The sequence below is a fragment of the Passer domesticus genome, chromosome 4 (assembly GCF_036417665.1).
Source record: "Passer domesticus isolate bPasDom1 chromosome 4, bPasDom1.hap1, whole genome shotgun sequence".
Classification (NCBI taxonomy): Eukaryota; Metazoa; Chordata; class Aves; order Passeriformes; family Passeridae; genus Passer; species Passer domesticus.
In genome coordinates, this window is record NC_087477.1 from 27,301,751 (window position 1) to 27,319,655 (window position 17,905).

General features: G+C 41.2%; 1 protein-coding gene across 11 annotated transcripts in view; it reads left to right on the forward strand.

The window, feature by feature from the left end:
* ZNF827 (zinc finger protein 827) overlaps nucleotides 1-17,905 on the forward strand; it is a 140,844-nt gene that overhangs the window by 49,629 nt on the left and 73,310 nt on the right. For all 11 annotated transcript variants that reach the window (XR_010360812.1, XR_010360814.1, XR_010360813.1 and 8 more), the window contains one exon: nucleotides 15,428-16,438. Coding sequence is in view for 8 of the 11 variants with exons in the window: in XM_064416712.1 (XP_064272782.1) it covers nucleotides 15,428-16,438 (1,011 nt within the window). In the remaining 3 variants the exon portion in view is untranslated. The remainder of the gene's footprint in view (nucleotides 1-15,427; nucleotides 16,439-17,905) is intronic.

The following is a 17,905-nucleotide window of genomic DNA, read 5'->3' on the forward strand; positions in this document are numbered from 1 at the left end:
CCAGTTGGCTCAGAAATCACCACATAGCACTGTGTTATTTAGTATGGACACGCTCTCAGGAGAATCCAAGTTGTCTTTGAAGGCTTTTACTGGCCTGAATAAAAGTTCTTGGTAAAGGCCACAGAGTTTTCAGCCAAGAAATGCACTTTGGAAAAGTAAAATCAAATTCTACTACCACTGTCACACCTGTTTGTTTGTTCAGCAGAAAAAGCCAGGAATGGATTAGACTTGAATGTGAAACTTCCTCTTCTCTTCTGGCTATTCCCCTTTACTGAAATTTTAGGTGGGTTTTCACACAGAATGTCAAAACACATTGCTGTCATTTCTGCTGTGCCTGTGCCCTCTGTAGCCATAGCAGTAGTTTCTTGTCCTGGGAGCTTGGCGCAGAATCCAAACTTTCTTTAAAATAAGCTAAGGTTTGAGGAATGTCTACTTCTAATTGAGTGCTTGCACATTAATTATGTGACTTCTGAATTAAGGTGGAAAGCTGAGGTGTAGTGTGTAAAACAGCGTGTCTGGGAGTGGGCAGTGCCTATTCCACATGGTCTGCTGCTGTGTGCCTTCCTACCACTATGAGTAGCTTCCTAATCCTCTCTTATTTGGCTTTGCTTGTTAACCCCAAGCAATCCTCTCAGGGGCAGAGAAAGCAGCTGCCTTTGGTAGCAAACACAGCATGACAAAACAAACACTTCTTGAAACTTCCCTTAGATACCTTACTATAATATCATCCTTGCGGGAGGAATTAGAAAGTCGGGGAATATAATTTGCGATGTTTTAATCTGACTTTGGGAGAGAGGAAAAAATGGAATTATAGGCAACTAGATTCCTGTGACAGGCATAATTTCAGTATCTGCAATCTAAACTTTTTGTTTCTGAACCAGTTGGAAGGTTAATGAGAACAAAACACCTTGGGTGAGTAATGGGGCAGAGTAAAATGGTAAATGAGGAGCCCATTATTTACCAGAAATCGAGCAGGAGAAGTTGCTTATAGCAAAAATAAACAGAAACTAGTTAAAACAAAAAGGGATTTTTGTTAAAGCAGGTGCTCTGATTGTTGTCACCTGCTGTGGTTGAATATTGCCATCCACACAGTTTGTGAGCTCCTGCCTTTGCTTTGTGACCCCTTGATAGGGGTTGTGAGCACAGTAGGGATAATTACAGGCACTGTAGCACCTTGATCTGAGGCTTCCCATGTTCTGTTTATTGCCACCTGCATATTAAGATGACAGGGATTTCTAGTTGACTTTGTTGTTTCTTTTACTTTGTTGATCCCTGGAACATCTTTAATAAATGTGTTCTAAAGCAACAATTTCATGTGTTTTAAAAATCCCTTTCCAAGAGTCAATGTTTTGAGTGCTTAATGTGTTTTTTTCTCTTTCTGTGTGTTAGTAAAAGGGAAAGAAAGTTCACAGTGTTTGTTGTTGCTATCTTTCTGACTTCAATATTTAGAATAACTTAAGATGACTTCAGTGAATTCCCTTAACATTATTTTCAAATTTGAATTTAATGTCTGTTATCAGGAATGGGCCATCTTTGCAGCCTTCTTCTATCTCCCTTGTAGTGCTCGGGTGATGCGAACGTTATGGAAGTTGCTTTGGTCCCCAGATGAGGATTCTTATTGCATGGGGATATTTCTAGGAGAGGAATAATCCTATTATTTCATACATCTTCATATCACTGCAGCTTGGAATAGGCTGTGCATCAGAGATGGGAAGGGTTAGAGATGAAACCACAGCTGGAATGCATTCTGATCTACTTACTGCTTGTTAAGAGCCATTTCCAGCTGCTGCTGCTAAGCTGATCTCCAGGCTGAGGCTGGGTTAGAAAACACAAGGGACAGTCCGAGCTCTTGCTGTGTTCCTCCTTTGCCACATATCCACGTATCTCACAGGAGAGAGCCTGGTCCTGCGTGGAAATCAGACAGAAGTGTTGGGATTATTGACTGTAGTGGTAACTATTCTTCTGAATTTAGTGAAATGAACTGCTTTTGCCAGGATGCCACAGGGCTTGCTGGGAAATTGAGATGTCTTATTCATGCTCAGAGAAGGAAGTAATGACCTGGCCAAAAAAGTCAAAGGAGGCTTAGGTCAGGATGTACAACAGCACATCCTCTTATCAAGATAGGCAAACACAACCAGTTCTGTGACAGTTTTTCAAACTCCAGTATGTCCTTTCTATGAAGAGCAGCTAGCCAGACACCTGCAGCAATAGAGAGACAGATAGAGAGAGTATGTTCTTCTGCATTCCCTTGAAGCTACGTGGGTTAACCTTGTGCCTGGGAGATGAAAACCTCCCTTCACAATTAAGATTTTTTTCTGTTGCTATTTGAGTGGTGCTGTAAGTGGTAACTGTGTTCCTTAAACAGTTTTGGGTCCAGGAGCTCTAGATTGCAATGACAGAGCTGTTGGGGTATATGATCATTGTGGGGATGTTTGGAGGCTCAGCAAGATAGTATACAGACATTAGATCTCTCTTTTTGGGTGCTTGTTTGGTTAGGTTTTTTTTCCTTGTGGCTCAACAGGAAGTTTTCTTTAGAGAATCTTCACACCTATGGGCAGAGCTTCACACACAGCTTTTTTCAGCTTTAATCCTTGTATGGTAATAATGCACTGATGAGATCTATTTTTCTTCTTTTTCTTCAAAAACACTTGTGGTGTAATCACTGCTTTTATTGCTGATAATTCTTCTCTTTTTCACCCTTTGCCAGTCAGTATTTATGATAAGGTTTCTATGCCATCTGAAGAAGATTGGTCAGGAAAAGGTAGGAAAGTAGAGAAAGAAATAGCTATTTTTCATTTTGGCAATAGCAGTACTTTATCAGTGTGACACCCTGAGTGCTATTGGTGGTTTCAGAAGTTAATAGAAAGAGAAGTTATTTGGAACTGGTTCAAGAGAAGATACAACATACCTTTAAGCATTGGAGAGGAGAGGAAAAGTAAAGGTTGCCATTTGTATCATCCCTGACATTTTTGGCCTGCCTTAGGAAATTAGACAGTAGTAGTGGAGAAGGCAGATCAGAAGTACCCTGTTCTTGTGTAGGACTTCTGATTACTCTTTCAGCTGAATGTCTCCTGAATTTCTATTTTCTGTGGTAGCTGTAAGACATCAGAAAGTGCTCTCAAAGATTACCTTGTGCACGAGAGACAAGGAAATTGTTTCCTCCACCTTTGTTGGTTATGTATAGGGCATAGGAGTACAAGCCAGGGTGTTAACCTGCTGTTCTAGGCACATATGACCAAACAAAAAAATGGTTTCAGCCTAAATGAGAGCCTGTTTTCTAGTTAGGTCCTGTAGGAAAGATACACTTAGTAGTTTCTTGGGGAAGCTGAGGTAAGCCATTGAAGTTGTGTATCTGTAGAGCAGTTGTCCCTTGGAGGGGCAGTGGTCAGTGGGGAAAAAGTTGGAAAAAATGCTTCTTTAAATGTGTTCTGGATGCTGCTGTGTGTTTTGTGGTGCTACTGAAAACTTCTAACAGAGCTTGCCTCGAGTTATCAGAGCTGTGCTAGGCTTGCATCAGTCTATCCCTGTACAAACCCTGGTCACAGTTTGTCACCTCGCAATTTCAAAACTTGACTATGCCTTTGAAAAGATACAGGAAACCAGTTCTGTTGCACAGTCCGTTGTGTTTAGTAATTTCTGTGTGTAGAGGAAGAAGGATGATACATATAAATATTCTTTTGGTATCAGCATCTGTGCATTAGCTATTTTCTGTTCTCCTGTCCTGGGAATCTCTTGCTATTACCAGTGAGAGAGGAGGCATGGAAAGGGAAATTTTACCTGAGATCATGTGCATCTACCTTGCCATAAGTTTAACATTCCATTTTTAGCCCAAATCAGCTCACTGGCAAGGACCATGGCCTGTAGATTTCTGACACTCTTCTGCCACCTATGAGAATTGGACTGTTCTTTAGATTCCCACCAGAGGCCCTGAAGCAGCTCTGCCTTGAAGATGAAATCAATAATTGCAGTGCTTCAGTAGTGTTTGCTTGTCTTTATTTTCTCTGTGTGTTAAAGATTTCTCCCAATATTATAGACATGAGGGGAGAGCATGGCTTGGGGAGGAAGGTGATTTAGACCTCACAGGAGGAGTTGGGGAGACTGGGAACCTCCTGCCCTGTGTTTGTGCTCAGCCAGGCAAGGAGTAGGGATGGAGAGAGAGCAGCTGCTCTTGCTGTGGTGTTCAGGTGGGCTGAGGCAGCTCTGAGGGTCCTACACAGAGCCAGAGTTAATGTGGAACCAGCAGCCTCAGATAATGACAGCAAGGGAGATTTATTTTCTGGAGCTATCACTTCGGTATTTAGAAACCTTTTTTAAACAAGCCTGTTGCAATCTTGTTTATAGTAATTAAGGATTTGCTAGTAATTTAAATAGTTGGTTTTGGCAACGTGCAGGTCATCTTCTTATAGGTATTGCTAATGTCAGGTTGAAAACATTTACACAAGAATAAAAGTCAAGGAAGCAGGTAATTGACTGATTTATCAACCTTAGCAGACAATTTTTTCTGATACATCCTGATGGCTATGGTAAATTTACTCTGGATTGCTTAAGGGCACGATCCTATATGGTGTGTACAACACATGAGGGCAACTCCTTGGAATGAATGGGTGAAGGAGCAGGTAATCAGCCAGCCTGCTTTTGGTGCTTCAATTAGCCTTTTGGTCAATGGCTTGTCTCCTAGGAAAGTTGAGAATTGCTATGCACAGCTCATGACATTTACAGGGGTTTTTTTGGAGATTTTAGACCAATTTTAGTCCTTCAGGTAACACGAGAACTTTTGTAAACTTACAGCCATTCCCAGGCCATAATGCCAAGTTGCAGTTGTGATCAGGGAATTATTTATTTTTGTTGCAAATTGTCTGAATGCAACAAAGTGATATGTTTGAATACTTTTTTCACTTCTTTTGCCAGCTGCATTGATGCTTGCAACTTCTCCTCTGCTTCCTTTCCACCTGTAAGGGTGACGAAAATCATGTTGCTGTGGTGACCCTGTCAGTTTTAGATGACAGGCCACACTAAAATGGGTCACAGCTATTGAGGGTTAATCAGCAGTGCAATAATCTGTAGCACAAATGGATCACTTTGTTCTTGGCTGCTGTGAGTTGCGAGGAATATTTGAGAATTCCCGTGCCTCCTTTTTTTACTGTTGGGGTTGTGAGTGCTGAAGTTTGCAGTGCATTTCAGGCAATGAAGATGCATTTTGTCACAGTAAAGAGTTGAGACAGCTGTCACTGCACCCAGGTCTGGGGAGGTGGCAGGTCAGGGGCAGGCCTTAATGAAGATGAATTGTTGGCGGATGAAGGCACTCAGTAAGAGCAGGCAGTTTACAGATGTAGCTCAAAACCAGAGAACACGGGTATGCAAAATACAGCAGACCACCAATTTTATTTGTTACCAGGTTAAATGAAGATAAGAAAGCAAAGCTTTCCTGTCGTTTTGTTGGGTTTTTTTTGGGGGGGGGGCGGGGGGTGGTTTTGGTTTTTGGCACCTAGATACAAAATGTGACCTAAGAAAGTGTAGAATTCATAATTACTTCAGTTTTGGTATGGAGGCTCCTGTGACCGAGGACTGAACTACCAGAAAGCACGTAGCCATTTGGAAATGAGTAACTGAGCCTTTGCTTTGCAGTTAGACTATGTTTAAGATAAGGTAGTTTTGTGTTTCTGTTTAGAATTTCCTAATAGAGACACCAGTTCTGTGTTTCACAAGCAACTTAAAGAAGGGTTCATTAATGACCTGCCAAAGGATATAAAATCTTATTCATGGAGTTAGATGCTATTGAAGGATGGCTTTAAAATATTATGGATTACTATATTGAATATTTGGCATTCGTGTGATTCTCCCGCAATACTTTGATCTAGAGTGGAAAGTAGAATTCCTCCTTTAGGGACTTTTCTGGTTGTAGCCAGCTTTTGCAAATTGTTTGCTAGAATTGTTTGAGGTTTCATTTTCATTGAAGGTCCATGTTATGAAATTTTGGAATATTTTCCCTCTTTTATGAGGTAGGCTGACATGATAGGTCTTGTCTCTGTATGCTAAAGATAAGAGAAGTCTTGAGAATAATCTTTAGCTCTTCTTATTTTGGATGTGCCAGCATCCCTGTTATAATTTGGTAGTTGATATTTTCTCACTGTGGCAGCCTATTGAGTTAGACATCTATCTAGAGAAAAACAATGAGCAATCAAAGTAAATTTTGGCTAACTAAAAACAATTTTAGAGTTTTAAAGCTTCTTTATAACTAACAAAAGGTAGAATTTTTAATTGCTGTGCTGAACTTTGTGTGTAGGTGGCAAGTGTTCACTGATGTCAAGGATACACTGCCATTCTAGGTGCAGGGAATCTCTCTGGATAGACTTGCACATTTAAACCACCACAGATTGTTAATACTGTTTCCAATTTCCAGCAGAGCTGTGGGAATAACACTGGAACTCCTGTTCATACAGTTTTTCCTCTACTTTATAATAATCTATCAGAGTCTATCAAAAACTGATATCATAGCTGGTTTTAAAAGACACAGGGAAGCCTGAAATTCCTGATAAGGAACTTTAATCTGGCTCAGAAGTTGCTGTCTAAAAATGGTTTGGTTTTATAGGAAATGGTTTATCATCTTCTCTGTTTACATCAGGAAGAAGAGGTGTATTCCTTTGATATGTTAATGTACTGACTCCAGATTTTAGGTTGGCCATTTTCCTGTAGTGTATAAGTCAGTGTGATCAGTATCTTGTGCTTTATGAAATGTGTGCCCAGCCTCAAGTACAGGTTACTACAGGATACTTGTAAGGGCCTGTGGAAGAAACTTTGAGGAAGTCTGGCTGTGGTATTTTGCTCAGCCTCCATAAAACTGTTGCAAGCACATTGGTAACATAAAATAGGTTTTGCAAGGAACATGGTTTTCTATTGTTTTACTGACACTTCATGTGTTTTATGAACCTGTCTTGGGGCTACTAGGCAGCCTTTGCAGCATAAGCTGACCTCAGAAATATTTGTTTCTTCTGAAAACCTCCATCATAAAAATCAACTGTCTTTGTATACCTTCTCTCCAGTTATTCTGTGTGTTGATCACAGAACGGGTCAGGTTGGAGGATGACAGTGGGTCATCTCTTCCAACCTCCCTGCCCAAGCAGGGTCACCCCAGAGCACATGGCACAGGATTGTGTCCAGATGGTTCTTGAATATGTTCTGCAGGGGAGACTCCACAGTCTCTCTGGGCTATCAGTTCCAGTGTGTGGTCTCTGCACAGTAAAGAAGTTCTTCCTCATATTCAGGTGGAACTTCCTGGGCATCAGTTTCTGCTGTTGCCTCTTGTCCTGTTGCTGGGCACCACCAAGCAGAGGCTGGATCCATCCTCTTGACCCCTGCCCCCCCTTCCCCCTCCTTTAGATACTTTTATTTTATGGTCCCTTCTCAGTTGTCTCTATTCAAGGCTGAATGAGTAAGTTTCTTAGCCAGTTCTTTTAAGAAGGATGATCCAATCCCTTAAATGTCATTGTAGCTGGGTCAGAGCCCCGTGTCTCTCTTGTGCTGAGGAGCCCAGAACTGGACACAGCCTTCCAGATATGCCTCACCAGGGCTGAGCAGAGAAGTCAGGATCACCTCCCTGGTGATCAAGCTGGATCAAGTCAGCTGATGGTAGCTTTTTGTGCAGGCTGTTATTTTGTGGTGCACCTCTTGAGAGATGATCTTCAAAAACATTCCCCTCCACTAAGGCTGTGTGTATTTTGTTCTTTTTCACATGCACACCTCAAGTTCTTAAGCTCGCTGGGCCTGAAATACTGGCAAAATCCAGCTAGAATCAACTAATTCTAAATTATAGCAAGCAAATATCAAATATCATCGTGCATTATTGTATACGTGTACTATTTACGTGTAACATTGTTATTGATTACTTTATAAGATATACTGCTCTGCCTACTTTCATGGTTGCTGATTACTGTGCCTCACTGTTAACATATTATTTCTGGGTCTTCTTCTCTCAGAAAGATGCTGCCTACCAATTTTAGAGAAAAGGGTCTTTTTAATTAGGATTAGAGTCTATGGGGGCTAAGCCAGCTACAGATATCCCAGATTAGGCTTCTGAAGAAGCCTAGATGATACTGACTGCGGTGGCCATCCTGACTGCAGGCCAGGTCTTCTCTGAGAGGTGTGGTATATTGTGGGGGTTTGGGATGGGAGACAGAATCCTCAGTTGATTTTTCACTGACAAATCATGATGTACTTTGTACCCTGCAAGACTAGAGCAGATAGGTGGCTCAGATTGTTGATTCCACCTGTTTTCTCATTCCTGTCTCCTTTGCATCAATGTTTTTGGTTGATTTCTTGACAGAGTGATTAGTTTTCTGCCAATTTGGCAAGTTGAAATTGGCTCATGAAGCAGTGAACAGAGCAGTTCTAAGGGAAGGCACAGAACCACCACTTCTGTTGGCCTTGAGCTTTTGTCACCTCACTGCACTGTTAGGTGATCCCTGTTTCTTTGTAACTTTTAATATTTGTGTCCCAGTGGAAGTAACCCTTCTCAAACACTAATCCCACAGCTACTCACTATAACCTCCTGCCTAGAACAGAAGAATAGCTAATCTTTCTTGGAGGCAAAATGTCAAACATCCATCATTCTAGGAGTTCTCTTTTGAACTTGCTTTTGGGGGAGATCAGACTTGTCTTTGTAAGGTCCTATCTTATGGGACCATAAGATAGGTCATCCAGCCCATAGAACCTTCAAGAAGGAGTGACGGCTCTTCTCAGGAGAAAAACCATGTGTTTCTGTCCCCTTCAGGGGGACCTTCCCTTTGGCAACTAGTGCAACACTCTTGGCACAATTATTCTGGGACTTGTGGCTGAAAATAGAAGGCCTCTGCTTCTGTTTCCTATCTACCACAACTTCTCTCTCCTCTGAGGGACATAAAGGCAGTTTTATGTTGTCTGTGACAAGCTTTTTCAGCAATTTGTCCTGATTCACTTTTTCCTTGGAAGAGTCCATCACACCTGGATTCTGCCTTTGAGAGGAAACTGAGATATTGTACCTGCATTTTGATAATCTATGGCTGTCTAGCAGTTTGCAAACCTGAATGTGCCCAATGTTACAATATTTGGGCACATTCAGTTGTTTGTGTGTGTAGGCAAAGCATTTGAAGAGTTCTCGTTATTGCAATATAACTAACATTCTCTAATCTTTTTTGGCTCTGAGTCCTTTTTCAAAAAAGCAGTACTAGAGAAATTGTTAGGTGAGCATTCTGGGGTTTTCTTGTATGTTGATTTTTTCAAAGTCACTTTAAGTTAGGGATAAAAGTAGGGAATGTATGCCCTGTCTTTAAAAGCTGTGCCTTCCTTTTCCCCTTTCCTCCTTCCCTCCAGTTAGGAAAATCATTATCTTGGAAGATGTGGAGATGAAATAGAGAGTCCTACCTAGGGCTTCTTTCCCTGTCTAATTGTGTGAGTATTTTCACATAACCTAAACACAGGGGAGAAGGACAGAACAGAAGAGCTGTGGCTTTTTGGCAGATCCTTCTTGCAGCTGTGCTGCTCTCTTTAGGTCAGCCTGCAGTAGAGAAATTTGGTTCAAGCACCGGCAACACTACTAAACCATTTTGTGAGGAGGTCAAGAGTTGAATCATCATCCCGTTGATAAGGAGTGAGCCAGAAATTCCATTCAAAGAGGATGGTGACTTCCTGTGCTGCTTACCTATTATAGGTCACAGAAATCATGAAGGGAAAATAGGGGACCAAGACCACTCCTGCACATGGCTATTTATGCAACTGTGACTTTTAAGTCTTATTTGCTGCTGTAGATATAATAAAAGGAGTTAAGGCAGGCCTTTGTGTTTTTATTAAAAATCATGATTTTCTAGCAAGCATCCCTATGGGAAAATCAACACAGCTGCTGCTCTGATTATACAGCCTCATCAGATGTGGCTGTAAATGCTTTTTAGAAGTGGAAACTGGGGTGTGGGTGCATAGTGTGCCCCACTTCTTGGAGGTAGTTCTGCAGCACACACATCTGCATGGTTTGGTGGGTGTGGGAACCCATAAAAGTTGTTCAGCCCAAAGATATTGCATTCACCTTTCTTTTTAATTTAATTTTAAATACTTAAAAATCAGCCTGAATGCCAAAAGGATAGTTTGTAGGCAGGCAGCTAGACTGAGCAATTTATGTAGGATGCCACAGAATAGACTTTCCAGATATGAGTGTCATTTTTAGGTCTGTGCCTTCTGATTTCTGTAATACCTGACTGTGAAATAAGCAAGGACTTACGTGCAGCTGACACTCAGAGAAAATGTGAATTAGAAAGTGATGTGATGTTAGCAAGTGGTCTTTTGCAATTATTCTTTACCCTTGCTGAAGTGATGCACTTACACATTTTACCTACTTCACCTAAAGGTATCCATTGTATTTGGTCTTTAGTTCCTTCATTCTTTTCTTCTCCATATTATCTGGTCTTCAGAGGTAAGGTGGGGACAAGGAGAGCCTGTACTGATCTTGAATTAACAGCTACCATGTGACGGGAAAACATGTCTTGTTTGGATATGATGGTGATGACAAGTCATGATGGAACCTGGGTTCCAGCAAGAGAGGGTAACCTGAACTAGACTGCCAGGACAGCAAATTCTGACCTGTGGCCTGATTCCCTAGTCCTCATTTGAGGGTTCTAAGAATGCAGTCAGGAAGGACTGGAACAAGAGAACCCATCCTGGAGGCCGGATATGAGCATTCCAGTTCACTACCTTGTCCATGACTGGTTAAAAGCCTTTACAGTTATCCTCACCTTCTTAGTTGTCGACTGTTTCTTCTCTTTGCTCATTCCACTTTTCTTGCTGTCACTGATAAAAGTCACCCAAGGCTAAATCCTAGCTTGCTCAGGTATTGTTTCTGCCTTATTTTTGATGCATCTGCCTATTTACTTGGCCTTAAACTGATTGCTCAACCGAACCAGTCAGTGTTTCTGCAGCACTCCTCTTGGATGGCTTCCTGCTTCATTTAAGTTTAATGTGTTCTTTTAAATTCTTTAGGTATCTTTGCAGAGCTCCTCAGTTCCCTAGTGTAAAGCTATCATTTAATCCCAGCTCTTTCAGTAGGCCTAAGTACAGGGTTCACTGTAAAATAATCCAAAGGATGGTTTATGGTAGGTGCTAGAGATGAAATGATAGAGTTGTTGGGGCAGATGATCTGGGTGTCAAATCGACAACAAATGTAATTGTAACTTTATTAGATTGATGCAAACTTGAATGATCATATCTGAAATCCTTATGCAAATCAGGGTAATTGATATCAAGATAATAAAGATGAGGTTTGGCTCTCCTAGATCTTTACATCTTGGTTCTGTAGGTTCCCAGTTTTTCCTTGAAATGTAAGTGCTGAAAAAAGGGCAATTTTGATTAATTTATCTCATGAGCAATTTTCCTGTGCACATTTCTTTGAAATTATTTTACTTCTACCTACTTTTTCATTTGCTTTAATTTTCATTCTGGAATCCCATCATTACAATTTCCGTGTGTTTCCTATCACTGCAGCATATGGATTTCTATATTGAAATTCTGTAATTTTACTCATTTCAGTGAATGATTAAAGTAAAATTTTGTCCTGCTTAGCATGAAAAATCATTCTCTAGGATGGGTTCCTTAGCTGTAGTCTCTTCTCAGATAATTTCTAGTGTTTCAAATGGTGTTCTTTCCATCATATTTTTGCTGCCCATGTCTTGTTGCTCAGTAACACAACTTTGAGACTCTTCCCTTTCCTGGAGATCCAACTCACTACATTGATATTTCTCCCCTCCAAGTCCTACAAAGCAAAGCTGTGGATCATCTCACACTTGCCACTTTCTGGAATGGCATGTGTACATTGCAGTGGGTACAGTTAAAGTTTCCAGCATTTGAACTGAGTGACTCAGTGTATAAATCAACAAACATGTTTGTCCTTTTCAGTTTTCAGATATAAGTAGTTTGAGCAAGTTAATATTTACATTTCTATTGGTACCAGGGTCAGATTCTAATCAGCACTCTAAATAAAAGGGCAGATGGTCACAAAGTGAAATAACACACTTTGGGATCAATAAGATTTGTCTGTCAAACTGATCTCTTGAAGAGGAAAATGAACTTCTCTGTATTTGAAAGCAAGCAGATGAGTTGGCGAGCGAGGGAAACTGGCACTTCTTCAAACAGTGCTTTCTGCACACATTTGTGGCTTTGCCACAGATGGATACATGGGCCACAGCAATGGCAGCCGTCACCCAGCAGTACTTAGGTGCTTTTGTCATTGCTGACAAGAGTGGAAACTATTTTTTTTGAGGCTCCTGGGTGGTGTGCAATGTGATAGTCCCGAAACATGCAGGCAGTCTCATTCCCAACTAGCCTCTGCCAGTGGCAAAGGGCTTGGGAAGCAGTTCTTTGTTCAGAATCACTCTGGAAATCAGGAAGCAGCAGTAATGACAGGTCTTGACTCTTTAATTGTGATGAGAACAGCTCCATAACTGTGTTGTGAGAGAAGGAGAAAATGTGTCATGCAGATTTCTGCCACAGATGTGAAATACAGCTGAAATTTCTTGACAGACATGTGGAGGTTGGGTCCTGCTTCGGACAAACCTGGTCTGGGTGACCCATGAACCCCCTGGGTTCTGAGGGAAGCTTTTGTATAATTTGAAATTATAAAGAAGTTGTTGGGTTGATTTCTCCTGGAGTGCTCAAGCTTGTTCAAACTCACAGGCTCACAAGTCAATGTGAATTAAAATTCTGCCCTGAAGGCCTTCAAAGGCAACTTTGCTTAGCAATGAAATTGCCAGGCTTCACTGTTCTGCTTCTAAAGCAATTCACTGGTGTTTAAAGGGAGGCTTGACTGAGCTCATGATAAGACACTGATGCTGGCTTTTTCAGCATTAACCTTACAGCCTTCAAATACAGTGGGCTTGATGCTGCAGCAACTGGGAATTACTGAGAAAAGGAAAATTAGAACAGTGTCAGCAGTTAGAGGTCTGATTTCTGGCTACAGAAAGAAACTGCACTGGTGGAAAAAAAAAGTATCCTGCTGGCTTTTGGGATAGTGAGACTGGAGAGAAAATTTACCCTTTATTATAGAAATTGCATGGAGCTTTGAGAGGCCTTGAGTGGTCACAGGTAGATTAGCAACAGGAGAGGGAGCTCTCAGTGTGTTACCTGAAGAGGAGGGAAATCCTGAGCTTGGGAGCTAGCCTTTAAATGAAAAATCCTGCTCTCCTGCTGCTCCCTGTCAATAACATGGTGGTGGCTGCCCTTTTGTATAGGCAAGACCAACGGGGAATGTGCATGTCTGGAAAAAGAAAGAAATTGAGGTGTACACGGCAAGGAACAGAGAAGTTTGGGGGTTTAGTAAGCTGTAGATTTCTCGAAAAGTCCACTACTTCTTAGATCCATTTACACTTAAATATGCCTCAGACTGTAATGTTTGAGTGGCTTTCTGGGTGAAGGGAAATGCCATGCTCCCTATGAAAGGATGAGAAGTGCAGAGACAGAGAGTGGAGTTTGCAGGGCAGAGAAGAGATTGTTTCAACAGACAGATGAGTGGTAGGAAGCAGACTAGCTCTGGCTCCAGAGCTGAGTAGTGGTGTCAGCTCCAGGCTGTGTCCCAGAGGATGTGCCCTGCACTTGGTGTATGAGTTCAGACAAAGTGCCAGTAAGATGCTTTTTTGGCTTCCAAACTTGTTTCCATCTGTGATGAGTGAATGGATCTCTCATGTGAGTGCACCCAGCTGTACAGACATGCTCAAGTTACTTTTTTAATGTTCATGGGGTGAAGAGGGAATACATTCAGTTCTCCTTTAACCTACATAAGTGCTGGTTCAACTGATTAGCATTGCTCTCCTTTATTTGAATGTGCATGGTACTTGGCCTTTATGCACATGTTATTGCTGAGCCTGTGTTGTTAACTTTGACAATACCAAAATAATTCTGGCTAACAGCTTGGATGTTTGTTTGGTTTTGTTTTTTGTTTTGAAAAGGGAATATGCTAACCCTCTTCTGCTTGAATTACAAACCTAAGGTAATTGAGTTTATAGCCAGCTTCTAAAATATTGCTGACTTTTTTCCAAAGGGTTTTGAATAAAAGAAACTTTTTGTGAGAGATTGTGCTTCATATTCTAAATAACATAAAAAACTCCAAAGACTTTGCTTTCAGAGTGTACATTTGTATCTCTGTATTCAAGATACATTTGTCTGAGGTTTTCCTCCTTAAATTTTTTGGATCAAAGCAATAATAGAAATCTAAGTTTTATTCATTAACTTCTTTCCAAGTTTTGTAATTTTCTGGAATTAAATTGGGAATCTGGGAATAATACATGATCATAGACACAACGCATATCATGCAGGCTTATTTCCAGAGTGTCAGTGGAGGGTTATATTAAATACTTTTGTCTTGCTGTAGTGTGATTACAAAGATGCTTGTGCAGCTTGGGACATTGTGTCTAAAAGCAAGAAATGTGAGATGTATCTGGCAAGAGGAGATAATATGAATTTAATTCTAGCATTGCTGTTGTTCTTTACTGTGTTCTGATTGGGCAGGAAGATCTGGCAAAAAAAAAAAAAAAAAAAAAAAAAAGAGTCTTGGTCACATCTGTATGACTTTGAATACCTGTCAGGAAGAGGAGCAATCCAGGGTCACAGTTCCTTAAACAGTGCCAGGTCTCAGGTGTTTTGCAATTACCAGAAAGCAGAAAATGTAACTTAACTGCAGTGGAACCAACACTTTTGCTTCTTTTTTCTTTTCAGCTGAACTAAGTTCAGTTTAGGATGATCTTTAAAACTTTATTAAACAGTGACAAATAAATAAGAGTAACTAGTCTGCATATGACAACACTGTGTGTATGATACTCCATTCCCAAGTAGCTGGAGTGACAAGAGCTTTAGTTTGCTTTCATGTATTAGTCATTGCAGCTATTGAGGAATGAATTGTGAATTATTAGTACAAACTTATTTTATTTTATTTTAGATAGGGGTCACTGCAGTATTGGTCTGAGATTTGAGTAGCTACACACCTGATCTGCCTTTGAAGGCACACCTGTGCTGGCTGTAAAAATACAGAAGTATCCAGTACTTTCTGATCTGTTAAATCCCTGCCTTATACCAGAGACTTCATAATATTTTGCAGGATGTACAGACTATGCCAATAAAGAATTGTTTGCAATACATGAATATATATAATGTTTATGTGTATTGTTGCAGTTTTAGCCGCTTTAGTTATGCAGACTGAAAGATGACAGGTTTGTCATCATTTTGTCTTCTAAGAAAGCTTTATTCATTTTGAAAAGCTCTTTTTTCTGGTCACTGAATCCAGGCTGATTCCAAGCCCGTGCACTTTAGGGGGGTGTGCTAGGGGACTATTCAGGGGGGTCATGCAGAGGTCAGGCATGCTTCATGCTAAGAAACTGCTTTACACAGATTTGGGAATAATGCTGTTGTTCATGGTTCCACACAGATGGTACCAGACAGGAAGAAGTGGAAGGTGAGCTCAGTGAAGAAGAACGCTGGTTTGGGAATTCTTCAGAAACTCCTTCGGAAGCATCATATGGAGAAGTCCAGGAGAACTTTAAGTTGTCTCTTGAGGACAGAATTCAAGAGCAGTCCACCTCCCCCGATACCTCTTTGGGAAGTGCGACGCCGAGCAGCAACACAGCGGAGCTGGGATCCATTGAAAATGAGGCACTAAGGGACACGCTACAGAGCAAGGAGCACCTTTCTCCAGATGTGTCCTCTCTGGGTGAAGAGGAACCTCCTGGTCCAAACAAGCCACTGAGCAGTAACCTGAGGCGGCTCCTGGAGGCTGGCTCCCTCAAGCTGGATGCTGCTGTTACAGTCAATGGCAGAGTCGAGTCCCCTGCAAATCTTGGCTCCAACATCTCCTTCTCTCCACCTGCTCACCATGCCCAGCAGCTAAGTGTGCTTGCCAGAAAGCTTGCTGAGAAACAGGAACAAAGTGACCAATACAATGCAGGCAGTCACTTTATATGGAATCAAGGTAAGTGGTTGCCAAACTCAACCACCACCTGTGGTTTGTCCCCTGATTCAGCTATCCTGAAGCTGAAAGCCGCAGCCAATGCCGTTCTGCAGGACAAATCTTTTTCCAGGACTGAGGACACGATACGATTTGAATCCTTTTCCTCGCCTTTTAGCTCTCAGTCAGCCAGCTCCACGTTAGCAGCTTTATCTAAGAAAGTGAGTGAGAGAAGCATGACTCCTGGGCAGGAGCATCCACCTCCAGCCAGCTCTTTCCTTTCCCTGGCTTCCATGACCTCTTCAGCTGCCCTTCTCAAGGAGGTTGCTGCAAGGGCTGCGGGCACCCTCCTGGCTGAGAAGAAGAAATCACTGGTTCCTGAGGATCCTCTGCAGCTTTCAGAGATGAAACAAGAGAAAGCAACTCCACCACAGTCTTTGGAATTACTGTTACTACCAGTCCCGAAGGGAAGAGCATCCAAACCCACTAGTGCAGGTATGGATACAATTTGAACCATGAAGTAGAATGTATTTGTTTTGCCATAGGCTTATATAACATCTCTTCAGTGGGTCTGGATTTGGTTTGATTCCATGTCTTATGAAAATAAGACATATATACTTTAGGTGAAAAGCTTTTTGAAGTACCACTTTGAGACCAAGCTGTCACAAATGTTTCCCTATTTTAAAGGTGTCAGTGTACAGTTTGGTACATTTTTTTCCCCTTTTATTCCATACAATAGTATTTTCCTCTCTTACCAAGTTTAGAATGTGTCCACAAAAATATTTAATGGAGAAGATCAAAGAATCCCTGTGAGGGAGCTCACAGTATCAGTGAGCATGTACATAACTAGTGCTTTTGAAATATTGGACAAGGGAGAATTCTCCCTCCTGCTGTCTTTGTCACAAATGGACTTTTGTGTAATCGCTTACTATCCTGTCCTAATTTGCCAGAGTATATTATTGTGTTGCCACTTTTCATTAGTTTTTTTTTTTTAACAATCCTTTGTTGTTAACAAAAAAAGAAAAATCCAACTAAACTGCATTTCTCTAATTTGCTCGACAAGAACCATTTTACACATCTGACTTTCCTTCATCAGTTCCAGCTGTTGACAGTCAAGGAATCAGGGTTATAGGGAGTAAGAAGAAACTGTCTGGGTAACAAAAGCTTTAAAGAGCTGGCAAGCCATGCAGGGGAATTTAAATGATCCATCTTTAAAATAAGGAAAAATAATTTCTTTCATCTCTTTCTATAAAAAGTTCACATCACGGATTCAAATTTCTGGTGGAGCATATGGCTTCAGGTGTCATCAGTGTTCTGCTGCAAAGGAAAAGGATGCATGGCAGGTATCAAAGTGTTTAGTATATTCCAGCTTTATCAGGCTGAGTTTTATCAGGAGTACTAGCCTGGCTGCACAGGTGTGGTAAGCCAGTGTACAGATATGAAGCCTGACATGCATATTGTGTAATTGTCCTGCTGTTTTTCTGCCCTAACCTCTTTGTTTAGGGGTTTCCTGAGGCCCAGTGTGTCCCTGTGCAGCTTATGGTCAACACTCATAGCTTAGAAGCTTAGCATAGCGTAGTAGCTATTGGATGGACAGTGCTCATGTCTCCCTTGGAAGAGGAGGAGGAGGATGCAATGAGTAACAGCCAGTACCAGTTTTTGCTCTGTGTTACACATGTGTTCTACAAATGCTTAACTGCTGTGTTTTGCCAAGGCAATTAAAGTGGCAAACCATTCTTGGCATGGGCCTGGCCAAAGGTTGTCATTAGTTCAGATGAAGTCCTTTTAGAGTAACATAAGCTAAAAGCTGAATGTGTACGTTTGCCGTGAAAATAAATGTTACATATTCCTGATTCCTTTTGCTCAGAAAACCTTATGGCATGAAAATATTGCAAAAAAACAAAACAAAAAAAAGGTATATAATTATATAATGCTTTACCTTGTTGTGTGTGTCTGATTGTT